Source organism: Apium graveolens, chromosome 10, assembly GCF_009905375.1.
Source record: "Apium graveolens cultivar Ventura chromosome 10, ASM990537v1, whole genome shotgun sequence".
NCBI classification, from domain to species: Eukaryota; Viridiplantae; Streptophyta; class Magnoliopsida; order Apiales; family Apiaceae; genus Apium; species Apium graveolens.
The window spans coordinates 233,609,656-233,637,569 of NC_133656.1; the positions used below are offsets into that span (position 1 = coordinate 233,609,656).

The 27,914-nt window shown below is 36.6% G+C and overlaps 1 protein-coding gene across 1 annotated transcript; it reads left to right on the top strand.

Moving 5' to 3' along the window:
- Positions 1 to 470: 470 nt before the first annotated feature.
- Positions 471 to 27,909, top strand: LOC141692040 (uncharacterized). The gene is made up of 6 exons (XM_074496784.1): positions 471 to 657; positions 1,023 to 1,120; positions 6,366 to 6,466; positions 6,726 to 7,386; positions 20,958 to 21,080; positions 26,836 to 27,909. The coding sequence occupies exons 1-6, from the start codon at positions 471 to 473 to the stop codon at positions 27,907 to 27,909; spliced, it is 2,244 nt and encodes a 747-aa protein (XP_074352885.1).
- The last annotated feature ends 5 nt before the right edge of the window (positions 27,910 to 27,914 follow it).

Genomic DNA, 27,914 nt, shown 5'->3' on the forward strand with positions numbered 1-27,914 from the left:
GTTCTGATAACTTAAGTTCTGATATCTTAAGTTCTAACTTTAGTATAAGTACTGATTTCCAGTTAAGTCCTGATTTGTCCTGTTATTCAAGATCTGAAAACTAAACACAAATCATTATTAGACATGACATCACAAATATATATAACACACCTTACTTGTTGAATAAACTTTAAATGTTATTCTTAAGTGGGTTTGTTAAATTTAGAAGTTAATAAAGAAAATGAAAGGCCAGGAGTTTATTCTATAGATGAAAGGTCAGGAGCTATTTTTCTTTAAAGTCTATAAGTAGATTGTTCCTTTCACTGAAAAAATATACAAGAGAAATAATAGTTGATTGGTTTTACAAGTGAAACAAAGGAATCTTGCCTCTGTATTTTATCAAATTGGTATCAGAGCCGATGACGAATGTGATGGGTCAAATACCGGTGCCTCGACTAACAAAGGGGAACTACGAGAAATGGAGCATTTAAATGAAAGTTTTTCTCGGTTCTCAAGATGCATGGGAGGTGGTCGAAGAAGGTTTCGAAGAACCAGCAAATACAACAGGTTATTCGGTGGCACAAAATAAGGCATTGAAAGAGACGCGATCAAAGGATAAGATGGCACTATACACGTTATTTCGAGCCGTTGACGAGTCGGGCTTTGAGAAGATTGTCGGTGCAACTACTTAAAAAGAAGCGTGGGACATTTTAGAAAAAGTGTTTAAAGGAGCCGACCGAGTCAAGCAGGTGCGTCTCCAAACTCTTCTTGGCGAATTGGAGAGCATGAAGATGAAGGAGTCAGAATGTGTATCTGACTATATCACAAGTGTACAGCCTGTGGTGAACCAACTTAACCGAAATGGTGAAAAGTTAACTGATCATACTCGAAAGTGGGGCATTTTGCAAAAGAATGTAAATTCGTTAAACGAGTGAAAGAAACAACCAACCTAGCCTTGAAAGATGAAACGAATGGAGATATTCTCTTAATGGCTCAAAATAAAGGCAGTAGCAATAATGACTCTCTGTGGTATCTTGACTCAGGGGCAAGCAATCATATGTGTGGTCATGAGTACCTGATCAAAGAAATGCAAAAGATTGAAGCTGGACATGTGTCATTTGGGGATGCATCAAAGATGGAGGTAAAAGGCCGAGGTACGGTCTGTTACCAACAAAAGGATGGCTTAATAGGGTCTATCCAAGATGTTTATTACATACCAGACATCAAGACCAACATTTTGAGTATAGGGCAACTCACAGAGAAAGGTTACTCGATTCTTTTAAAAGACTGTCTATTACACTTGAATGACAAGCAAGGGCGTTTGGTTGCTCGAGTTGAAATGGAAAGAAATGGCATATACAACTGAACTTGAGAAGCATACGAGAAAAATATTTGCGAGTCAATATAGAAGACAAGGCATCCCTCTGGCATCTCCGTTTTGGTTACCTACATCATGGCGGCCTAAAAGATTTAGCAAAGAAAAATATGGTACATGGACTACGAAGGAAATTTTTATGAAGAATGTGTACTTTTGACTTACTTTTAATTTTCAGAAAGAAATTTTATATCAATTTTTGATTTCGTATAAGATATAAGAATTTCATTTCGAACTATATAAGAAATAAGATGCGAGAATCTTTCGAATCCCAGACTCTACGTTTCGAACCCGTTCGTAAATTACGTTATAGTTCTGGAACTAGTCTTAGATATCTATTAAGGGCGCGTAATTATTGAACTTTAGATGCCGACCACTGGAAAAGTGTGTTATAAAGAATAAGAATAAGAATAAGATGTCGGCAAAGTGTGGCCAAGGATCAAGACTGTGGTGTTTATAAGAATTATCATTTCGTTCTGTTTTACTCTGTTCTAATATGTTATATAATCTGCTTTATTCTGTTTAAAATTTTGAATTTTAAAATATAAAACTTTGGGTTGGATTTACTTTAGAAAATATTTTACAAAATAATTATTATTTTAAGAAAAATCATTTTATAAAAAACACCCATTGTTTTTCAGTTAAATAGTCAGTCAATTTGTACTTGCTGAGCTTTATAGCTCATCTCTTTTAATATTTCAGGTTCAGAATTCGGAGCATGTTAAGAATAAGGAATGAGAACTATGTGGATTATCTGTTTAGACAATTAATATCAGATTTGTGGAGCCGCGTCTCTGTTTTTATGATTTTGGTTATTGAGTTTAACCGTTGTTTTGACCTTTGTAATATCTTGTATTATCGAATAAGAATATATTTTATTTAAGTTTTTGTATTTAAAATTAATAGTCCGGAAGTACGGGCTGCTTCATTTGGTATTATAGCAGGCTGTCCTTCGGAGTGTATTAAGTATGGGACTAGTACATTCCCTAGAATGTCTATTGAGAATTGGCTAAGTCGAGAATCAGGATCTGTCTAAATAATTAGGATATGATCAACTGTTGTGATATGATTATCTATTGGAAGCTTCATTATCATCCGTTGCTAATCTTCAGTCATCCGTTGATATATACAAATGATTGTCCGTTGAAGCTAGAGCATTTATCCGTTGATCAGGCTATCTGTTGAGAATGACTTGGATGAAAAGTCAGGACTGCGAGATAAATCAGAAGGTGTTGGTTTATAGGATCGTAGTTGATTTAGATATGTATAGAAAGTGTTAGAGTTATACTGTAACATATATTGTAATTGATAGAGGATTGATTGTAGTTGTGTATTATATAAACATAGAATAGGTTATCACAAGAGTGATAAGTGCTTAACTCGAGTATTCGCATAACCTAGAAGCTCTTAAGAATATTGTTCTTGAGAGAGTTTTGTAACGGTTTATTAAAGATCAATATAAACTGTTATTTGATTCATCTGTTCTTACTTTACTTTCATAATACATCGATTTGTTTAGTAATTATATCCAACCCCCCTTAAACAATTACTTTAGTGGGCAACAAGTGATATCAGAGCGGTCAAATTAACTGTTAATTTGCAAAAGTCAAGATGTATAGAAGTAAGTATGAAAGTACGAAGATTCCCATCCATATCTCCAATCCACCTTATTCAAGCTGATTTATGACACCCAAACAGCAATTCAGGCATCCACAAGTGCCAGCACTAAAAGTTTACTCAAAGCGCATCTGGAAGCTCTACAGCTGCATAAAATTCAAGTCTCCAACACAGTCAGGATGTGGATGCAATCAAGCAAGAAATTTCTGAAGTCAAACAAGATTTTGTGGCAAGGTTGGATGCCAGATTTCCAGGAACCACCATGACTGAGATAGCTCAAAAGCTAAGGAAATAAGCTGATCTAAACAGAACGGTTGAGGCCATGAACTCTAGGTTATCTTATGTGGAGAAGTCAGTGGCCAACATACTTGCAAATTAGGAAGCTCAGACTGCTTTATTCCAACAGTTGGTGGCTGCACAACTCCCTTCTTCTCAACAACTTGATGCTAACAAAAAGGGGGAGAAAGGCTCATCAAGTGAGGGGGAGAAACTGCTCAACATTCAAGTCAGCAAAGTAATTGTGCCAGCAATTGCTTTCACTAAGCCACCAGAAGTGGATAGTATTGATCTTATCAATCTTGCAGCAGCTAAACTGGAATCAAATGACAAACTGGCAAAGATTGATGTAGCAGCAGCTGAGAAGTAGCTAGATGATAAATGGAAGAAGATTGATGCAGATATTCAAAAGAAATTTGGTCAGATACAGAAACCAGACAAAACTTTTTATCACCACTCACGAGTCACACAAATCCGAGTGAATGAAATGAGTCTTGGTAGCTTGGAAAAAGGCCAAACTTCATGGATCAAATCTCCAAAACTCAATCTAATTCTGAAGCCTAAAAGGAACTATTCAATGTTCTCAGACAAAAACCCTATGGATCTTATGTTTGAGACACCTAGGCCAGGTGAAAAGAAGTTGTTGGCAAGGTCAATTGCATTTTACAAAGATCCATCTGATTCAGTTCAAAAGAAGAGAATTGCCAAAATTTACAGGAATGGAAAAGAGATCTGTGTGGTGGCTGGACACCTTCTATTTGTAGAAGCTAAGAAGGAAGAAAAAGAAAGAACCAAGCAAGAAAAGAAGCAGGCTGCTTTAGATGCTAAGAATCTCAAACAAAAGAAGGAGCAAGCTGCTATCTTGGCCAAACTTTAAGCTCTCAAATCTACAACTGAGATTTCTGAAAAACCAATTGTGATTACTGAAGCTCAAGATCAACAAATGCAAAATGAATCTCCACAGAAAAGAAAATTCAGATATAAGCTTCACTCCAAAAGAAAGTTGGACTTTAGTGATGAGGAAATGGAGGAATACATTCCCAAAAAGTCTACAACATCAACTCAAACATCCATGCCCTCAGTGGTGCATGAGTAATTCAAGGTGGATCCAACAAAGAACTTTCATGGTGAGCCTAATATTCCCAAGGATGAGCCAATGGACTGGGAAAGTTTGCCAATTCCTGAACTCAATTTACCTATTTTCAACAAGCTAAAGAGGACAAAGAGTAGAGCAATCAAGAAAGTAAAGCCTGTGACTTTCAGAACCAAGACCCTAACCAAATCTCAACCTATAGTCAACAAGGGAGATCTTTTATACATCTGTGACATCAAGGAGTTTTCAGATATAAACCTCTACTTGGATGAATTGGAGGAAGTAAGAGGAATTGATGCTTACAGATATCTTCTTGAAAGACTGGTGTTCAAGTACAAGGGAGGGAAAGAAATCACATGGCCATTTCACAGGATTCTTCAGGAAAGCTGCTCTATACTGATAAAGATCTTCTCATCCTTCAAGAAAAACTTTGGTTTCAATATAACTGCAAGGAAATTAGTCCTAAAGAAGATAGAAGATCTAAGGAGTAATAAAGCTAAGAATGCACTTCCAAGAACTCTAACAATTCCCTTCACAGAAAGTAGAGTGCATTTGAGGCCTTATCAGCTGATGGAATTCATGGATGAAAAGGGTGTAAGAAGATTCTTCAGACTGGATGACCAACTGAGTATCTCTAGCAATGAGACTCATTGGAAATGCAAGAAAAGCTGGATCTATCTGAAGCTAATGAACTTGAATTCTACAGACAACTCCAGAATCAAATAGAAGAAAATGACAGGAAGCTTGGGAAGAAATCCATACCATCAAGGAAATAGAAATCATCTGCTCAGACTAGAGGAGCACCTTGATAATAATTGTGAAAACTCTTTATATATTTTACTTTGTTAAAATTTAATGTAGCACTTATCAGTTTCATCTACTATATCTCAATATGTATATTTAGGGTGTTTTCTTATCTTCAAGTTTCTCTTAATTTATGGCTACAATTCCAGTAGACATAAATTGGGGGAGATTGTTAGGACTATGTTGTGAACTTGATGATAAGTTAAACAAAACACCTTAGTAGATTTAACTTAGTGATTTTGTAGCCTTCAACGGATGATTACTGCCACTATCCGTTGAAAGAGTAGCTTATGTAAAATAAGGTTAGTAGCATATTTCTGCATACTTATATAAGCTTAGTGAACTAGATTTGTGAGAAATGTTCAAGTCGTGTTGGCTACTAGATTGATACGCAAGAAAGGTTGGTCAATTGTAAATAGATGATGCCTTGAAATCTTGTGTAAGTGAAATGGAGTTAACTGTCAAGAAAATAGTCTCAACGGATGCTTCACAAAGCTTCAACGGATGCTCTGATAAAGCTTCAATAGATGTTCTATAAAGCTTCAACAGATGATCACCCAGAGTATCAATGGATGATCATACATAGCCTCAACGGATGATCCAATGAAGTTCCAACGGATGTTCAATTTCAAAAGAGCAGTTGATAGTGACTTGACAGTCACATGCATTGATAGTATGCAAAAGGAATGTGGCAGCCTGTTAAGCAGGATTATGAGAATAAAGAAGCATTACCATTTCCATGTAAATGTGAAGATATTCAAAGATGCTGGAATAGAGTAGTGAAGTGTCATGGAGTTAGGCTAGATATATTTTGTTTTATTATCTTTTCTTGCTGTCATGTAAACTTGGTGATATATAAACCAAGTGTAGCAAGTAGAACAATTAACTAAGCAATTACATTTCTCAGAGAAACAGATGAGGCAGCATTTGTAAGAATTTCTCTGTAGTTTTGTTTGTTCAACTTGTAAGCAGCTGTGAGCTATTCAAAGCTTCATAGAGTTCTCAATTTGATATATATATATATATGGTGGATACATTAAAATCCACCAGAAAGTTTTAAAGCTTGTGTTTATTACTTAGTGTTTTGATTTCTATTCTTTCATTCTGCATCATTACAAATCAAACACAGTTATATATATTAAGTTAGAACAGTTTTAAAATCTCAAAAAGAAGCCACAATTACATTCAACCTCCCTTCTGTAATTATTATTGTATTGTTAGGGAATAACAGTTTCAACAGAAGGTTCTCTGGTGATGGCAAAGGCAGGTTCAAAAAGAGTGATGGTCAGTATACCAAAGGAAGGAAATTTGACAAGACCAAGGTGACATGTTACAACTATAATGAAAAGGGACATCTGGCTACTGAATGCCCCAACTCCAACAGAGACTAGATGGACTCATCAGGAACTGACAATGATGATGAATGTTATGCACTCATGGCAACTCATGGAGAGGATGCCTTAGGAACTGATAAGGTACCTTCAGTTATATTTCATGTTGAGACTGATAATTTATCTGAACTGAAAACTTTCCTATACACTTTGCATGTTACTTTTAAAGTAAGACTATTGAATGTGATAGTTTGATTGCTGATAATAAGAGGCTTAGAAAAAGAAATAATATTTTAGAAGCTGAGTTAGTTTGCATGCATGAGAATGAAAAAGCATGTAATAAGGCACAACATAATGAAACTCAGATAAACATCAAGTATGCCAGACTAGAGAAGGTTCTAGAAAAAGAAAGAGATGTGTTTAAAATATGGATGACTTTGGGAAAGAAAGTTCATGATTTCATCAGTGATAAAAACTGGAAAGAATGTTTAGGTGATAACAAATTTACTGATAGGAATATCAATAAATTCATCAATAACACTACTCCAGTTAAGTTTGTTGGAACTGATGAAAGAGGAGTAGAGTTTGTCTATGAATTTGGTTCTACTTCTAAGAATACTACTGAAAAGAATGTTGAACCTAAAGTCCCTGCTAAAAAGAATGAAGATCCTAAAATGCAAGAAAAGAGAAGCAAAAACATAGGACTTCTCTCTAAGAGTCAGTTAGACAAGAAAATTTGTGAGGTAACTTCTGAGGCTCCCAAACCTAGGTCTAAGAGAGGTAGAAATGGAAAACAAGGAATAAACAAGGCAAACAACTATAAGTACATTCATGATGCTCCTAGGAAAGTTTGTTTTAACTGCGGTAATACTAATCATGTTGTTATTGATTGCAGGAAGCCTAAAAAGAAAGTATCTGTTAGGAATATATGTGCATTAGTTTGATGATATGTTTAACAAAACACTTAAGTAGAAATCTAGTGTTTGTAGCCTCAACAGATAAGACCACTTTGGCTATCCGTTGATGGTGTAGCTTTACTTAGAAATAAGTCTAGTGTTGTAGCACATTTCAGTCTCTGAATTTGAGATATAATTCTTAAATGTTGAGGGAAATTATAAGTCATGTTGACTACTAAAGGATATGCAGATAGGAAGGCCAATTATAAATATTTCATGCCTTGTAATTTTGTATAAATGAAATGGTGTCAACTGATAACTTAAAGACCTTCAACGGATGAGAAACAAAGCTTCAACAGATGTCTCTAAAGCTTCAACGGATAACATCCTTCAACAGATGAGTGCATCAACGGATAGAGCTTCAACTACTAACACATCAACGGATAAAGCCATCAACGGATGAAGGCTTCAATGGATGTTCTGTTAAATAGCAGTTGACAAGTGGTAGTTGTACCTACAAACAGAGGCACATGGGTTGACAGAGACAACTGAGATGTGGTAGCCTATTTCAGGAACATCAGAAAAAGCAGCCGTTCTACTCTAGTATAAAGAGGCAATAGTCAACAATGCACTGGAGTAAAATGGAGAAGAAACAAGTGGAGAACTTATTTTATTATTGTACTTTTTATCTTTGTCTTCACTTGTAAACTTGGTGATATATAAACCAAGTAGCAGCTAGTAATTAGAATAGAATTTTTCCAGAGCTGTTTAGAAAAATCTTGAGAAAAATTATCTAGTTTGTCCTAGGATGCAGCTGTGATCAACTTCTTGAATCACAGATTTTCTGAAATACCATCTCTGGTGGAACAACAAATCCACCAGAAAAGTTTTTAAGGTCTGTTGTGTTCTGTACTTTTGTGCTTGAATATATATCTGTCTGTATTAGCTTAAAGCAATTCACACACTTGTTTATCTTAAACACACAGCCTTTGAAACTGCTCAAAACTTGAAAAAGTTTTCAGATTTACATTCAACCCCCCTTCTGTAAATCTCATTGTTAGTTCACTAGGAATAACAATTGGTATCAGAGCAGGCTCTTGACACACAAAGAGTTTAAAGTTCTTGGAAACTAACAAAGATGAGTAAGAAGGATATTGGAGTAAAAATCCCAGTTCTTGATAAAGACAGTTATCACCATTGGAAGGTGAAAATGCACCTTCATCTACTCTCCCAAGATGAAGGTTATGTAAACTGCATTGAGAATGGTCCTCACATTCCCCACAAAGTAGCCACAGTTGCTACAGCCACAATTGTTGTTGGTCAATCCATTCCAAAACCTAGAGCAGAATGGACAATGGAAGACACAGAAGAAGTCCACAAGGATAAGAAGGCTATGAACATTTTGTTTAATGGTCTTGACAAGGATATGTTTGATAATGTGATAAATTGCACAACTGCCAAAGAGGTTTGGGACACAGTTCAGCTACTGTGTGAAGGTACAGAACAAGTAAAAGAAAACAAAATGCAGCTTCTCATTCAACAGTATGAGTATTTTCATTTTGAAGAAAATGAATCTTTAAATGACACATTCAATAGATTCCAAAAGCTGTTGAATGGACTGAAGCTGTATGGTAGAGTGTACCAGATGAAGGATTTAAATCTTAAATTTTTAAGATCCTTGCCAAAGGAATGGAAACCCATGACTGTCTCCTTGAGAAACTCTCAAGATTATAAGGACTTCACTCTTGAAAGATTATATGGAATCTTGAAGACTTATGAACTAGAGCTGGAACAGGATGAGGTATTGGAGAAGGGAAGAAAGAAAGGAGGTTCAGTTGCCTTGGTAGCTGAAAATGAGAAAGAATGCAGACAAGAAACTGTGAGATCAACATTAAACTCCAAAGATGGCACAAGCAAATCAGAATCAAGCAAGGGTAAGGAGCAAGTTGCTGAGAATGAAGACAACTCCAGCCAAGATGACTCTGATGGTATTGATGAGCATCTTGCATTTCTGTCCAGAAGATTTGCAAAGATGAAATTTAAGAAAAACACTAGAGCCACTAAACCTCATAAGAACATGGTGGACAAATCCAAGTTCAAGTGTTTCAATTATGGTATAAGTGGACACTTTGCAAGTGAGTGCAGAAAGCCAACTTCTGAAAAGAAGAAATTTGACCAAGTAGATTACAAAAAGAAATATTTTGATCTGCTCAAGCAAAAGGAGAAGGCTTTCATTACTCAAGAAAAAGACTGGGCAGCTGATGGAGAAGAAGAGGATGAAGATGTGGAATATGTCAACTTGGCTCTCATGGCTGATTCTGAGAAAAATGAAGTTAGTTCATCAAGCAACCAGGTAATCACTACTGGTTTAACACAGCTTACTAAAGAAGAGTGCAATGATGCTTTTAATGACATGTCTACTGAATTGTATCACTTGCGTGTGTCTCTTAAATCTCTTGCTAAAGAAAATAGTAGGATTAAAGAGAACAATCTGTTTTTAAGTAATAGAAATGCTGTGTTAGAAGATAAGTTGATTGACCTAGAGAAAACTAAGCTACATTGTATATCTGTTGAAAATGAACTAGCTGAATCTGTTAAGAAAGTAGAAATACTTTCTAATCAATTAGAGAGAGAGCAAGAGGTGATTAAAGCCTGAAAGACATCTAGGGATGTTAGTGCTCAAATTGTCAAGGTCCAGGGAATTGAATCATTTTGTGAGACTGCCTGGGATAAAAACAAAAAGAAAATGGAATTAATTGATGGGCTGTCAACGGATGTGGAATCAATGGATGATGAAAATTATCCGTTGAAGGAAGAAAAGGAGCATCCGTTGAAGGTTCCTCAATTAAAACAGGCAGATGTTTCTAAAAGTGAAAATCTAAAGAAACTCAACAAAAAGTTTGGTTCAACTTCCAAGAACTTTGTCAAAGAAGAAGCAAGCACATCCAAAGATTTCAGTAAGGTGAATATAGGACACATGACCTTAGAACAGTTAAAGAATAGGCTCAAAGTGGTTGAGGATAAAAAGGAAACTAAAAGAAAATCTAATAGAAATTGGAAGGTAGGGATTAACAAACACAACAATTACACACCTGATAAGTATGCTCCTAGAAAAAGCTGTGTGCATTGTAATAGTGTTAATCATCTATCTGTTAATTGCAAATCTATTAAGAAAACTCCCATACATGTACCCTCTTCCATGCCTAATATGTCTGCATCACCTCTGCATGCTATGCCTGTTATGTCTCAACAGAATCCTTATGCACATTTTGCAAACATGCCATATTTTAACAATCCTTATCTTGCTGCATTTAGTATGCCTCAAATGCCATACAATATGCGTATGTGGAATAACATGTTTGCACAATCCATGCCTTATCAAATTCCAAATGTGCTAAATGATTCTGTGACTAACCCTACACCTCAACAAACTACATCTAAGATCAAGGTTGACTCAAAGTTACCTAAGTCTAAAGATGCAGGAGGAATGAAGTCTAGGAGAAAGGCTAACATGAATGGACCCAAGGAAACTTGGGTACCAAAATCAACTTGATTGATTTTATGGTGTGCAGGGAAACAGAAGAAATCTATGGTACTTGGACAGTGGCTATTCAAGACACATGACAGGAGATTTCTCCCTGCTCACAGAGTTTAAGGAGAGAGCTGGCCCTAGCATAACCTTTGGAGATGACAGCAAAGGGTTTACTATGGGATATGGCTTGATTTCAACAAGGAATGTCATCATTGATGAAGTTGCATTAGTTGATGGTCTCAAGCATAACTTACTGAGCATCAGTCAACTATGTGATAGAGGGAATACAATTTCCTTCAATTCTGAAGCCTGTGTTGTCACCAGTAAGAAAGACAACAAAGTGGTTCTAACTAGAGTTAGAAAAGGAAATGTGTACTTAGCTGACTTCAACTCTACTGATGCAGAATCTATTACTTGTCTCTTCAGCAAAGCAAGTCCAGTTGAAAGTTGGCTATGGCACAAGAAGCTATCCCATTTGAATTTCAAGACAATGAATGATCTAGTCAAAAAGGACTTAGTTAGAGGAATTCCTCTTGTTGAATTCTCAAGGGATGGTTTGTGTGATGCTTGTAAGAAAGGAAAACAAAGGAAAGCATCATTCAAAAAGAAGCTTGAAATAACAATTGATGAACCATTACAGCTGCTACATATGGATTTGTTTGGACCAGTCAATGTATTGTCAATTGCAAGAAAAAGATATTGCTTAGTGATTGTAGATGATTTCTCAAAGTTTTCATGGGTCTATTTTCTTGGATCAAAGGATGAAGCAAGTGAAATCATTATCAATCATATCAGGCAAGTCAATAATCATCCTGACTTGAAGGTTAGAAATATCAGGAGTGACAATGGAATTGAGTTCAAGAATTTGACAATGAGGCTGTTCTGTGAAGAAAATGGAATCATGCATGAGTTCTCAGCTCCAAGAACACCTCAGCAAAATGGGGTAGTTGAAAGAAAGAACAGATCTTTAATTGCGGCTGCTAGAACAATGCTTGAAGAATCAAAGTTACCAACATATTTCTGGGCTGAAGCTGTTAATTGTGCCTGCTACACTCAGAATATTTCTTTGATCAATCAAGCTAAAGGCATGACTCCTTATCAGTTGTTCAAGAGAAGAAAACCAACTCTAAACTTTCTTCATGTCTTTGGATGTAAATGCTTTATACTGAGAAATCAATCTGACCATAAAGGGAAGTTTGATGCAAAGGCTGATGAAGGGATATTTGTTGGTTACTCAGCTGGAAAATCTTATAGGGTCTACAATCTAAGAACCAACATTATTATGGAATCTGTGCATGTTGTGTTTGATGATAAAAAGTTTGATGGACTAACAGATGAGGGACACCATGAGAGACTCAAATTTGACAACATTGAGATATATTGTGATGATAGTGAAGAGGAGACTGATGGAGATGACACTTCAAAAGGGATTCAAAACATGCCCTTGGATAATGCACAAAATTCTGCATCCGTTGATAGAGGCAATGCAGTATCCGTTGAAAGACATAGTGCATCATCCGTTGAAGTACAAAATGAAGCATCCGTTGATCATAGTTCATCAACGGATAATCGATTTACATCATCAGTTGATAGAACTCCAAGTTCCCTGCAAAGGACCAACAACTCAGGGGGAGTTTCAACTAATCAACACTATGTCTCACATCATGACAATACTGAGGCCACCTCATCTAGAGTATATCTTCCACCTCAAAGGAAATGGACCAAGAATCATCCCTTTGAACTGATCATTGGTGATGCATCATCTAAAGTGCAAACAAGAAAAGCTACTCAAGATGAATGTCTGTATAGTAGTTTTCTATCTCAGGAGGAACCTAAGAAAGTGGAAGAAGCTTTATTGGATCCAGATTGGATATTAGCTATGCAGGAAGAGCTGAACCAATTTGAGAGAAACAAAGTTTGGAAGCTGGTACCCAAACCAAAGAACAAGAGTCCTATTGACACAAAATGGGTATTCAGAAACAAGATGGATGAAAATGGCATTATCATAAGGAATAAAGCCAGATTGGTTGCTAAAGGCTATTCTCAACAAGAGGGAATAGATTTTGATGAGACATATGCTCTTGTTGCAAGACTTGAAGCCATCAGAATTTTTCTAGCCTATGCAGCCCATGCCAATTTCAAAGTCTATCAAATGGATGTCAAGAGTGCATTTCTAAATGGGAAATTGGAGGAAGAAGTTTATGTAAGTCAACCTCCAGGGTTTGAAGATTCAAATTTTCCAGACTATGTGTATTATCTGTTGAAAGCACTCTATGGACTGAAGCAAGCACCTAGAGCCTGGTATGAAACCTTATCAAAATTCCTTTTAGAGAATCACTTCACTAGAGGTACTGTTGATAAAACTCTCTTCTTTAGGAATGTTAATGGCTCTAGTATACTTGTTCAAATTTATGTAGATGACATAATATTTGGATCTACAGATGATAAGCTTTGTAAAAAGTTTGCTAAGCTAATGCAAAGTAATTATGAAATGAGCCTGATGGGAGAACTAACCTATTTTCTTGGTTTAAAAGTTAAACAAGTTAGTGATGGAATTTTCATTAGTCAAACTAAATATATTTATGATCTTTTAAAAAAGTTTGACTTAATAGAATGTTCATCTGCAAAAACTCCCATGGCCACTGCCACCAAACTTGAATTAAATAAGACTGAAAGGTCTGTGGACATTACAAGTTATAGAGGCATGGTTGGTTCACTTTTATATTTAACTGCCAGTAGACCAGATATAATGTTTTCTACATGTCTCTGTGCTAGATTTCAAGCTGACCCTAAAGAATCTCACTTAGTAGCTATTAAAAGAATTTTCAGATATCTCAAGGGGACTCCAAATCTAGGAATTTGGTACCCTAGAGAGTCTGGTTTTGATCTAATTGGCTACTCAGATGCAGACTATGCAGGTTGCAAAATAGACAGGAAAAGTACAACAGGCTCCTGCCAATTCCTGGGAAATAAGCTTGTATCATGGTTTAGCAAAAAGCAAAATTCAGTCTCTACTTTTACAGCTGAGGCTGAATACATTGCTGCTGGAAGCTGCTGCTCTCAAGTGTTATGGATGAGGAATCAACTCCTTGATTATGGACTACATGTTGATAAAATTCCTATTTTTTGTGACAACACAAGTGTCATAGCCATAACAGAGAATCCTGTGCAGCACTCAAGGACCAAGCACATTGATATCAAGTACCACTTCATTAGGGAACATGTGATGAAAGGTACAGTGGAACTTCATTTTGTTCCAAGTGAACAACAAATTGCAGACATATTTACCAAGCCACTTGATGAATCAACATTCACAAGATTAGTAAGTGAGCTAGGTATGCTTAATTACTCTTAAAATTCATGTCCTTATTGCAATTTGAATTGAAGCCTGAAATGTATTAGCTGCAAGAACAAATTTGATTTTTAATACAGATTATTCCATCAACGGATATTCCCTATCCGTTGAAAGTCAAAATTGTTCTGTCAACGGATGTTCATTATCCGTTGAAAGTCATATACATTTCTGGAATTTTTATCCGTCAACGGATAAAACTGAAGTGCTCCTCAACGGATGACAGTTTACCTTATCCGTTGAAATATCACATCAGTCGATTCAAGTGTTTCACAGCCGTTGATTCTATTGTCTTAACCGTTGATACTCATACATACAACTGTATGTATTTGTTTTAAAGGTAGTTTTCAGAATACTTACAGTTTATTCTTAAACGGCTGAAATTCACTTACACATATTTATTGTTTAATCTCTTATTTATGTTTTTTTTTATTTGAGAAAGTATATAAGCCCTTCTGATTTTTCATTTTTACTTTACGCTTTCTTGAAATTTCAAAGCTTTTACCATTTTCTCTCTGCAAAACCTTCAAGTTATTCTCTGCAATTTCTACTCACAACAATGGCACCAGTAGTAAAGATTATGTCTCAATCTGGGTTCATCTATGAGAAGAACAATTTCATAACTTTGGTAGAAAAGAATGAAGCCCACTCAGATTATCACAAAATGATGGACTTCATCAAAAACTGTAAACTTAGCTATGCAATGCTGGAAGCCCCAACGATTTACTGTGAAGTAGTTGAGGAGATTTGGACAACTGCTGAGTTCAACTCCATAGATATGACTATCTCCTTCACTCTCAAAGGTAAAAATCACTGTGTTAACTGTGATGACTTACTAGCATGTTTTAAGTTACCTGAGAACAATGCCATGACACCACACACTAATAATGATGTATCCAGCATGTTAGATTCCATAGGTTATTCTCTTAACTCTGCTAGTTTAGGGAGTATTAAAAGAAAAGGCCTTAGGAAAGAATGGAGTTTTCTTGGGGATGCCTTTATCAAGGTTTTCTCTGGGAAAATTAGCAATTTTGATGCCATAACTTCATCTCTTGTTAATATGCTCTATATGCTTGTTTCTGATAGGTATTTTAATTTTAGCAACTATGTTATGCTAGAATTGGGTACTAGATTAGGTAACAAAGCTAATAGACCTAATAACATCTATTATGCTAGATTCTTTATGTTATTGGCTAACCATGTTGCTGAAGGTGTGGTCATTACGAATGAGAATAATAAACTCAAGTGCTGGGCACAAGAGAAAAGAGTTCTTGCAGATTTATTGAGAATGGATCTCAACAGCAGTGTGCCACTGGTATATTTACCAATCATGAATGCACCTCAGGTAGGTAAGGTAATTGCTTCTACAACTCCTACTTCTTCCAACCCCTCTATTTCTTTATCTTCTAGTGTGGCCATGGAATCTGTGACAATGCCCCAACAGATTCCTACCAAGGTCACCAAAACTAAACTTTCAAAATCAAAGACAAAGAAAACCACCTCTGTTGTTTCTCAAAAGACAACAGTTGTAACACCTACCATTAACCCTGAGGGGAGTGAACAGGGTGTGAGTGGTGAGGGGAGGGGTGAACATCAAAGAAACCCCCAGGATAAGGAAGGAGAGAAAAGTGCTTCCCAAGCTAGCCAAGCCACAGTTTCTCAAAAAGCTGTGGTGGTTGAAAAGGTTACTAGCATATCCCTAGCTGCATCCTCCCAAAAGGATGTAACTATTGAAAATAGTTCCCAACCAGGAACACACAAACGAGGGAGGGACACTAAAGTCAAACACTCACCAACAAAAGCCTTTATTAGAAGAAAGAGAGCTAGAACCCAATCTTCTACACAGGGTGCACACACTGCACAGATACATCCATCTGTATCTATGCCTTCTCAAACTCAGTTTGATGTGGCTCCAACAAATGTGGAGTCACAGCCCCATTCTCTCACAATTAACACACAACAATCACCACACACTTCCTCACCATCTCTAGATGTGGATATGTTATTCCTATCAATTCCTGACTCTCCCTCTTTACAACTCAGGGAGGAGCCCCACTCAAATACAGGTGATCATCATCTTTTAGATGATTTATTGGATCACCCGCAAATTCTTTCAGATGTAATTGAAGGATCTGTGTCACCAAAACTCATATCAATCTACACAGATTCAACAGTTATATCACTTTCAATTTCTACTTCTTTTCCTTCTTCAACGGATATCACTCATCCGTTGACAAGTGGTTGTTCTTCAACGGATAAGCTTAACAGCAGTTATCCGTTGATACCATCAGTTTCACCTTCAACGGCTATTCCTCATCCGTTGATAGTCTCTACACACACAACTGAAACAATTCCAAGTGTAGAAGACTTGATTACTGTACAATCACTTCTAGGACTGAGGGAAGGGAGTGACAATTTGAGTGAGAGGCTGGGTTGCTCCCAGGAAAAAGGAGAGATTGAGAGCTCAAATATGCATGCTATTTCTTCCAGCATGGCAAAAGTAAGTGAGAGGAGTACCACCTTAGTAGGTGAAGGTGAGGGAGTGAGTTGTGTGAGCCAGGGGGAGCCCCTGATGCAAGAACATAGAGAAAATGAGAGAAAGGCAGGTACAGCAGATATAAGGATGGATCCAGCCATTGCTAGTGAGTCAATGATCGTGAATGATGCTGAAAAGGAAAGACAATTTCAGCAACATTACAAAGCTGTAATTGATAACATTTCCTTGGATGCTGACACTTTTACTCATCCTGTTTCAGCCTATCAAGTATTGGCTGCACAGGGCAATGTGGAGGCAGAAAATATACTACATCTAGTACATACAACAGCATCTCTTCAAAGGGACAAAACTGCTATTAACAAGATGCCTTCAACAGCTGGTGAGTCATTTGAAGAATTTGGAGTAAATTCTGATGATGATGACTTTGTTTCTTCTGATGGAAGCATGAACTTAGGGGGAGATGAAGGCCCTAGTTCTATTCCAAATCTACCTGAATGGGCCTTCACAAAGGAGTCTACAATAGGGCAATTCAATGTCTCCTTAGTCAAACAAATCAGTACTATCAAACAGGCCATTCAGAAAACTTCTCATGCTGGTACAAAGGCTATCCTTACAGCTCACTTGGACTCACTGCATCTCATGAAGTTGCAACAAGTAAAACAGAATCTGAGTGTGGATGAACTCAGAAAGGATATTGCTGACTTGAAATCCTACAATTCTGAAAAATTGGATTCAGTCATGCCCTTTGGTACAATGCAGGACATTTTGTTGAGATTGAAAAAGGAATCACATACTGAAAAGAGGCTGGCCAAATTGGAAGACAGAGTTCAAGTTATTGAAGATTCTGTGGCCACCATTCTTCACAACCAACAATCTCAAACAAATCTACTTATGCAGCTGGCAAAAGCACAGGGCTTGACCCCTCTCCTTGATGATAACAAAAAGGGGGAGAGTAAAAGGGAAGGGGAAGGAGAGCCATCTACAAAAATCCAAATATCTAAAGTGCTAGTTCCTGCCATCACTACTTCTCCAATCATTCAAATCAAAGGAAAGCCTGATGGAATTGATTTAATCCAGCTAGCAGCAGCTGAAATTCAAGTGAAAGAGCAAAGGAGGAGAATTGATGAAAGGATGCAACAGCTGTTTGGCTCAACACAAGATAAATCAATATCTGTGAAACATAGCACAAAGGTTGAACCAATCAATATGGAGCACAAGCCAGAAAGGAGAAATAAGGTTGGAGAGACTTCTTTCAAGAATCTAAAACCTATGGTTCTCAAGCCCAACACCAGATCCAGCAAGGACTCCATAAAGAACCCTCTAGACTTTGCTCAGATGAAAGAAGTGGACTTTCCTCTTCCAAAGCCTGATGAAGACAAAGTTTTGGGTACTAGCATCATAAAACACAAGGAGACCATGGATGAGGCAGTAAGGAGAAATATGGCTATTATCTTTAGAGAGGGAAAGAGCATATGTGTGATGCAAGGACATCCCAAATTCTCAATAGCCAAGAGGGAAGAAACCAAAAGGTTAAAGAAAGAAGCTGAAAAACTCAAGGCTGACAAAAGAGCACAAGCAAAGCTTGAACAAAAGCTAAAGTCAAGTCTAGTTGAAAATGAGAAAGGAATTGAAGTCAGGGGTGAAGACAAGATTGCAAACTTAGATGAGGTTTTTGGGAGTATATTTGGTGAAAGCATGGAGGAAAAAGAGGAATGGCAGAAGGGAAACAGAAGAAAGGCCAAGGCACATAGAAGGAGTGAAGGCAACACTGAAGAAACTAAATCTCTACCTTCCATACCTAAACCCTTTGTTGCTGATCCCACTATAAACATCCATGGTGAACCAATCATCCCAAAAGAGGAACCTATTAATTGGGACACCATCAATTTGCCTACCTTTTTAACCACTCTTCCACTACCAAAGAAACAGAAAAGAAAATCCAAATCTACATCTCCCCTAAACTCTAAGAAATTCACTCAAAAACATAAACCTAACCCTAAGCCACCCATTTCTAAAGATGATTATGTTCACATCTGTGACATAAAAGAAATTTCAGACATTGAACTCTATCTGGATGAGCTGGAGGATGTAAGGGGAATTGCTGCTTACAGACAGCTACCAGAGAGATTGGTGTTCAGATACAAAGGAGCTGGGGAAAGAACATGGCCTCTCTACAGGATTCTGAATGAAGGCTACTCTACCTTGATCAGAGTCTTTTCAGCCATATAAAAGGATTTTGGCTTTACCAGGACTGCCAAGACTGAAATTCTCAACAAGATTGCCAACATAAGGAAAACTTGGAGGGAGCCCAATGCTTTGCCCAGAACCTTACTCATTCAAGAAAGGGGAACTATAATTCACAAATCACCTCATTGGTTGATGGAATTCAGAGATGATAAAGGAGTCAGAAGATTTTTCAGACTTGAAGACCAACTCAAGATTGCCAGCAATGAAACTCTCAAAGAAATGCAATCTAAGTTAGATATCAGTGATGAAGATGAAGCTGAATTCTTCAGACAACTCCAACTCCAAATTGAGGAAAATGACAAAGGGCTAGGAAAGAAAACCAGGGATCAAAGAAGAAAAAGATGATTTGCTCAGGCTAGTGGAGCACCCTTGGAAACACTGTAAATCTTCAATTACCTTCTAGTACATACACTTTTGCAGCACTTTTAAATTTCTACTTAGTTTCAGTTCATATATTTGTTAAGTGTTTTGTTATCATCAAGTTAACCTTGAATTTATGTCTACAATTCTTATAGACATAAATAGGGGGAGATTGTTAGGAATATATGTGCATTAGTTTGATGATATGTTTAACAAAACACTTAAGTAGAAATCTAGTGTTTGTAGCCTCAACGGATAAGACCACTTTGGCTATCCGTTGATGGTGTAGCTTTACTTAAAAATAAGTCTAGTGTTGTAGCACATTTCAGTCTCTGAATTTGAGATATAATTCTTAACTGTTGAGGGAAATTATAAGTTATGTTGACTACTAAAGGATATGCAGATAGGAAGGCCAATTGTAAATATTTCATGCCTTGTAATTTTGTATAAATGAAATGGTGTCAACGGATAACTTAAAGACCTTCAACGGATGAGAAACAAAGCTTCAACGGATGTCTCTAAAGCTTCAACGGATAACATCCTTCAACGGATGAGTGCATCAACGGATAGAGCTTCAACTGCTAACACATCAACGGATAAAGCCATCAACGGATGAAGGCTTCAACGGATGTTCTGTTAAATAGCAGTTGACAAGTGGTAGTTGTACCTACAAACAGAGGCACATGGGTTGACAGAGACAACTGAGATGTGGTAGCCTATTTCAGGAACATCAGAAAAAGCAGTCGTTCTACTCTAGTATAAAGAGGCAATAGTCAACAATGCACTGGAGTAAAATAGAGAAGAAATAAGTGGAGAACTTATTTTATTATTGTACTTTTTATCTTTGTCTTCACTTGTAAACTTGGTGATATATAAACCAAGTAGCAGCTAGTAATTAGAATAGAATTTTTCCAGAGCTGTTTAGAAAAATCTTGAGAAAAATTATCTAGTTTGTACTAGGATGCAGCTGTGATCAACTTCTTGAATCACAGATTTTCTGAAATACCATCTCTGGTGGAACAATAAATCCACCAGAAAAGTTTTTAAGGTCTGTTGTGTTCTGTACTTTTGTGCTTGAATATATATCTGTCTGTATTAGCTTAAAGCAATTCACACACTTGTTTATCTTAAACACACAGCCTTTGAAACTGCTCAAAACTTGAAAAAGTTTTGAGATTTACATTCAACCCCCCTTCTGTAAATCTCATTGTTAGTTCACTAGGAATAACAGTATCTAAGATTCCTGAATCTGATATTAGTGATAGATCAGTACTTTACAAACCACAAAATCCTTGTTCATTACGGTAGCAGTTGGCATTCTATTTACACTTGTAAAGATTATCATAGTTTGTATCACAAAAATTATGATCCTCTGCCAAAATTCAATAAAATTATTGTTTTAAATAGAACTGCTAAACTAAATGTGCATACATCTTATAGAGTCAAAAATCTCAAGACAAATCATGATGGAGTAATTCCTGATGGATCAAATTCTGACAAGAAGTCTGATAATGCAAAAATACATAAGATGTCTAAAAGGACCCAAAAAGTGTGGGTTCTTATAAAATTCTGACTGATTTCCATATTTCTGATTATAGGGAAACAAGAAGAATGTGCTTGTCTTGGATAGTGGTTGTTCAGCACATATGACTAGAACGAAATCCCGGTTGTTAGAATATGAGGAGAAGGATGGCCTAATGGTTTCCTATGGAGATGGAAATGTAGGAAAAATACTGGGATATGGCAATATTATCATTGGAAATGTCATCATCTCAAATGTAGCTCTGGCAGATGTACTGAAGCACAACTTGTTCAGCATTAGTTAGCTATATTTGAGATGTCATGTCTAATATATTTTATGTTTAGTTTTCAGATCTTAACAAACAGGAAATATCAGTACTTACTGGAATCAGTACTTACTGGAATCAGTACTTACTGGAAGTCAGAACTTAAGGATATCAGAACTTAGGTTATCAGAAGATAAATATCAGAAGATAGATATCAGAACTTAAGTACGGGAATACTTACTGTTAAGGAAGGAAGCTGATTTACAGGAAAGAAAATCGAGACTAATACAAAAGAAGATATGCATGGAAAGTGTTAGAGGACTGAAAGAAATGTATAAGATATCTGATTGATATATTTTAGGAGACAGAATTATATTCCATATCAATTAGAAGTTATCTTGTAACTGTATACTATATAAACACAGACATAGGTTTACTGTATATGTGTTATCATTATCGAGAAGATCATACATTGTAACCTAGCAGCTCTCGTGATATTTGTTCATCACTGAGAGAGAACAGTTCCATTGTAACAGAGTTTATTATATTGAATATATCTGTTTATTGTTACTTGTGTTCGAAATTGATTTGATTGTATTAAACACTGTATTCAACCCCCTTCTACAGTGTTGTGTGCCCTAACAATTGGTATTAGAGCTTATCTATTAACACACATACAGTAAAGATCCAAACAATCATGTCTAAAGAAGCAGAAAATTCAACCAAGCCCACCAAAACTGAAGAAACTCAAAAGACTCAAACCCACAGTCGATATGACACTATTAGGGTTCCCATACTGAGACCTTCTGAGTATCCCATATGGAAAGTGAAGATGGCTATGTTTCTGGAAGCTACAGATCCAGAATACCTTGACAGAATTAATGAAGGACCGCATAAGCCAACCAAGCTCTATGTTGTAGTTGCAGATCAGCCAGCAAAGACCATACCAAAGGAGAAAAGTGAATATACAGCTGAAGATATCTCATCCATTGCCAAGGATGCAAAGGTAAGGCATTTGCTGCATAGTGACATTGATAATGTCATGTCAAACAGGGTAATTCATTGCAAGACTGCAAAGGAGATATGGGATGCTTTGGAGACAAGTTGTTAGGGAACTGATGCAATCAAGAAGAACAGGAGGATTATACTCACTCAAGAGTATGAGCACTTTGACTCAAAAGGTGATGAGTCATTAACTGACTTATATGACAGGTTTGTCAAACTCTTGAATGATCTGTCACTGGTGGACAAGGAATATGATCATGAAGATTTAATTCTAAAATTCCTTTTAGCTCTTCCTGATAGTTGGGATTTAAAGTCTACTACTATAAGAGACAACTATGCTCTTAATGAAACTACTCTTGATGAAATTTATGGTATGCTCAAGACTTATGAACTTGAGATTGATCAAAGGAGCAAGAGACATGGGAGAAAGTCAAGGACAGTTGCTCTTAAGGCTGAGGAGGAATTCCCCAAAGTGGTTGTCTCAAAGAAAGGCTAAGGAAAGGCTCTCATCATAAAGTCTGATTCAGAATCATCAAGTTCTGATGATGATTCAAAAACTGAATGTTTACCTGAAATAGATGCTGATGAAGAGATGATGAAATTGTGTGCTCTTATGGTGAAGGGTATCACAAAGATAGCCTACAGGAAATTCAGAAGGGGAAAGAAGTTTTCCAAGAAAGGCGGAAGTACTGATAAGAAAGGTTTCAGAAAATTTGAAGGCAAAGGTGCAAAGTCTGACAGAGGAGATAATTCAAATGTCAAATGCTACAACTATGGTGAAAGAGGCCACATATCTCCTGACTGCAAGAAAGGAAAAGGTGACAAAGGCAAGGCACTTGTCACAATGAAGAAAAGCTGGACAGACACTTCAGATTCTGAAGATGAGGTGAACTATGCCTTGATGGCAAATGCTGATGGCAACCCTGAAACTACTGAATTAAAGGTACCTCAAATAACTTACGTTTTTCATACTGATAATATTACTGAGTTGAGATCATATGTTAAAACCATGTTTATTAGTTACATAGATCAAACTTTAACATGTGAAAAATTAACTTCTGAAAATCTTGTTTATAAGAAAAGGAATGATTATTTAGAAAAAAAATTAGTTATGTTCCATCAAACTCAGAAAGAGAGAGATGATACTTTTTATGTTAGAGATAAATTGCTAAAATTGAATAAATCTCTCAAAACTGAGTTAGAAAAAGAAAAAGAGATTATCAGGACTTGGACTAACTCTGGCAGAACAACTCAGAATTTATTAAGTAGTGAAAACTAGAAAGAGAGCTTAGGTTATGGAGATGATAAAAGTGAAAAAGGAACTGAATAAATTGAGCCTATTGTTGTTAAACAGACTTTTAAGCCAAAGGTAAATCCTGTTAAATTTGTAGCTAAAACTGTAAATTCCGATTCCGAAAAGATGAAAGAGTCTGTAGCAAAAGTTAAGGAAAAGTCAACTTCTGACAAATTAGAATAGGATAAACCAGCTGAAGTTAACATAGGCTTAATGACTAAGAAGCAGCTTAAACATAAGCTGAAAGAAATAAGGAATGTCAACAAGGTAAAGGCATCTAGGAAAAATAGGAATGGAAAGGAAGGTGTGAATAAAAGAAACAATTATATGCATGTTCCTAATGCTCCTAGAAAGAAATGTTATAACTGTGGAGTTAAAAGTCAGTCTGTTAGGTTTAAGCCATAAAATCCTTATTTTCATTGTGGTAGTTTATGGCATTCCATTTATACTTGTAAGGAATATCATAGTTTGTGCTATGATTACTATCAAATAAAACCTTCTTTGAAGAAAGTTACTTTAATTCCTTCTAGTGTAAAGTCTGATGCAAATTAGTATCGTTATTTTCATAATTGCGAGTCAAAATCAGGCTTGCAGTCAATAGGGAGATGTGTTGAATTTTCAGGATATACACTCCCCTGTTCCAATCCTCTCTCTCGTCTCCTCAATCTCTCGCTCAATCTCTCCCTCTCGACCTCTCCCTCGAACTCTCTCTCTCTGTAATCTCCCCCTCACCGACTCTAATTTCTCTCGATTCAATCCTCTCTCTATTTCTTTTCCCTCTCCCTCCCTGTTTTTCCCTTGTTCTTCCCTTGCCACCGCTTGATTTCTCCGGTTATTTTCCGGTAATTGTTCCGCCGCCGCCTTACCTTCCGGTTCATTTTTCCGGTTCTGCTTATGTTTATTCGATATATATACATACGTATATACGTGTGTTATGTGTCTTGCAGTTCAGTTGGAGTTTTTGTGCCACCTGTTTTCTTCTTTTCCGGTCGCCGCCGGTTTCCATTCCGGCGAGGTGACCGGGTACGCGTGTTATGTACGTTGTGTGTGTGTTGTTGATGTATCTGTTGTGTGGGTTGTGATTCTGATATACTGTTGTTCGAATTTCGGTTTAAACTTTGTGAAGAAATTTGATGAGATTTTCGTGATTTTCGAATTAATCATTTCGTTTTACAAAAATATCGGTGGAATTTATGTTGGAAACCCGAAACTAATCGGGTACCCATAAATTTTATCGCCGTTGGTGATGAGCTTCGGCGAGCCGACGGTGGACTATGATGATTCGATCTGAGTCCAACGATTTAAAACACAAACTACGAATAAAAATTGTAAAATACAGATTAAAACATAAAAACACGACTAATAATTAATAATTGTATTTAGTTGATAATTGAGAATTTGGGGACTGATAGTGATGGCTGAAATTGGTGATTGGGATTGTAGTTGTGAAAATTGGATTGTTGTTGTGAATTTGACGTCGATTTGATTCGACCGGTAGGCCGATAAATAAAGAAAACGCTGCCCGATTTTCGGGAAAATAAACTCTGAAATTTCGGGAACATAACCTATAATTATCGGAAAAGTCGACCAAGGATATAATTGAACTTTATGAAACCTATTCACGTGGTGACAAGATATTTTGCGAATAATCGATTACCCTATTTTTCAAAACAACAAGTATACGTATTTTCTGAAAATAAATACAGAACCAATTTTCGAAGATGTGAACCATAATTGCTATGTGTATTTCGATAATACATATAAAAATGAATTTGGTTATGAAATCGTATGGGTAGAATATGATAATGGTTTGATGTTAAGCTTAAGCGATTATCTAAATTAAGGTATTTCAACCCTGTAGGTTTTAGACGGAAGACCGAGACGTGACATCGGACTAGGAACGATCTAGTGATTAGACGTCGAGATCAACGAAGTTCCAACTGAAGGGTTTGAATGTTGGGATCGTATCGAGAAAGTGGACGATAAAGCCGAACGATCAAAGTCGAACCAAAGTCAACCAGTAATAACAGTTAAAGCTTATTTAGGCAAGTATCCCTATCATCACTTATTGTTCAAGTGATATTTATTTTAGGTCTTCTTACGCAAGTATTCTTGATTTTTCTTTTAAATTACTGCAATTATTTCTTCGATCTTATTCTAAGTTCAGAATAGTTAAATGTTTCACATTTCGCTGCAATTACTCATATTATTCTTGTTCATTTATTCTTGTTCCTGTAATTCGATTGCTCTCATGAGCAAATACCCATTCATTCGGGTTATTTGCGAACCCTGAATTGGGATGTTTTGAATTCAAAATGATTTGACATCAAAATACTCCACAGGCTGGATGAAGATGATGTGTGGGATTAAGTTTTACTTAATCCTAAGGACCGGGACATAACCGGTGCCTTGAGATGGGCCGTAGAGCCTGGGGACCCGACTGGATCTATACAGGTAGGTATAGATCTGCACTGTATCCTGACTGATCAGCAGGATATAGATGCGAACTAGTATCTAGTCTAATTTGTTATTGATCGCCATTAACGGCATTCTCTCTCGAAAATTTTATGATTATGGATTAATGCTATTCTTTCTTAGCATTAAGTTTCGGGAAATTACAGTGTTTATAAATGAATTCGAAGTTCAGATTGTTGCTGCATCATTAGTTGCTCAGTGATAATTAGAATCTTGAATGAATTGGGATCTTCTTAATTATTCAACCCGTCCTTATCAGGCTGGTTTAGCAGGCTAAGTCTATGGAAACTTAGTCGATAATGATGGATACTGAATAGTTAGGAATTTCTTGAACGTCGTTTTATGAATAGTTATTGCATTCGTTGCTCAAGTATGAAGTGTTACCATAAGCTATTTTGAAAACACGCGATCTCTAAAGCTCTTACAAAAATGTCATTATGTCCTATGTGATTCATAGCAATGCAAATCAAATTGATTTTAAGATAACGAGGTATATCCTTTAAATGATTTCGTTTTTCGCCCTTCAGAATATTTCAGAGATTTTGTCTGGAAGTTTTCTTTGAAATTAATGTTTGAAACTCAAATTATATACTTGCTGGGCATTTTTGGCTCACTCTTGCTTTGTCAATTCTTATTTCTGCCAGAAACAGATAAGGATAAAAATGAATAGCTTAGATAGACATCAGAAGTTCGAGAAATCTCCGCTGCGAGAGGTTGAAGAAGTTAGAAGAATATGATTCGAGCATTAATTCAGAGGTATTTACAATTGTATTTTAGTTGTTGTAAGTTGTAGAAGATTAGATTCTTGTTTCATACCATAACCTGTAATCGATCCGGATTCAAGGGGTTATTTATTTATTTCTTTACTTTATGTAATAATGGTTTAGTAACACTAAATCTTGACCCCGGATTTAGGGTGTTACATCTACTACCAGTGATTGTGAACCACAGCATTTCAGGCTCCTCACGGACATCTATGACACAACTGATGTGGTTGAGCTCGAAGAAGAGTTACTTTTATCTAGGATCAATGAACCTGTTACATTCGATCAAGCCCTTAAAGATGAGGCCTGGAGAGCAGCTATGGATATCGAGATTGCCACTATCGAAAAGAATCACACTTGGCAACTCATGGACTTACCACGTGGTCACAAAGCCATTGACCTTAAGTGGGTTTTCAAGTTAAAACGGGATACATCTGGCGCTGTCATTAAGCATAAATCTCGCCTTGTGGCGAAAGGATACACTCAACAGCCCGGTATTGACTACACTGAGGTCTTTGTTCCTGTCACTCCCCTCAAAATAGTCCGTCTTATCTTAGCCCTTGCTGCCAAAAAAGAATGGGAGGTTCATCACCTCGATGTTAAATCGGCATTTTTCAATGGAGTACTTGACGAAGAGGTCTACGTTTCTCAACCAAAAGGTTATGTCAAACCAGGGCACGAAGCGAAGGTCTACAAAATTTTAAAAGCACTATATGGCTTATGTCAAGTCCCTCGAGTATGGTATTCTCAATTAAATAAATGCTTGCTTCATCTAGGATTTATCAAATGTCCTTACGAACATGTCGTCTATACTCGTAAGGCTGCAAATGATTTCTTAATTGTGGGAGTTTACGTTGATGACCTAATCATTACAGGGACTACTATTTCAGCCATTGTCAAATTCAAAGGGGAGATGAGACATGAATTTGACATGACTGATCTTGGAAAGCTTTCGTACTATCTGGGTTTGGAGGTTGAACAAGCAAGTGGCTGCATTCAGATCAAGCAAATGACATATGCAAAGAAAGTTTTACAAAAGGCTGGCTTAAGTGAATGCAATTCAGTCAAGTATCTTATGGAATTAAAGCTGCAAATCGATGCTGACAAGAATGGAGAAGATGTAAACTCGACTCAGTACAAAAGTATAGTGGGAGGATTACGTTATTTGGTTTATACTCGACCTGATATCGCTTATTCTATGGGTATAGTTAGTCGATATATGTAAAGGCC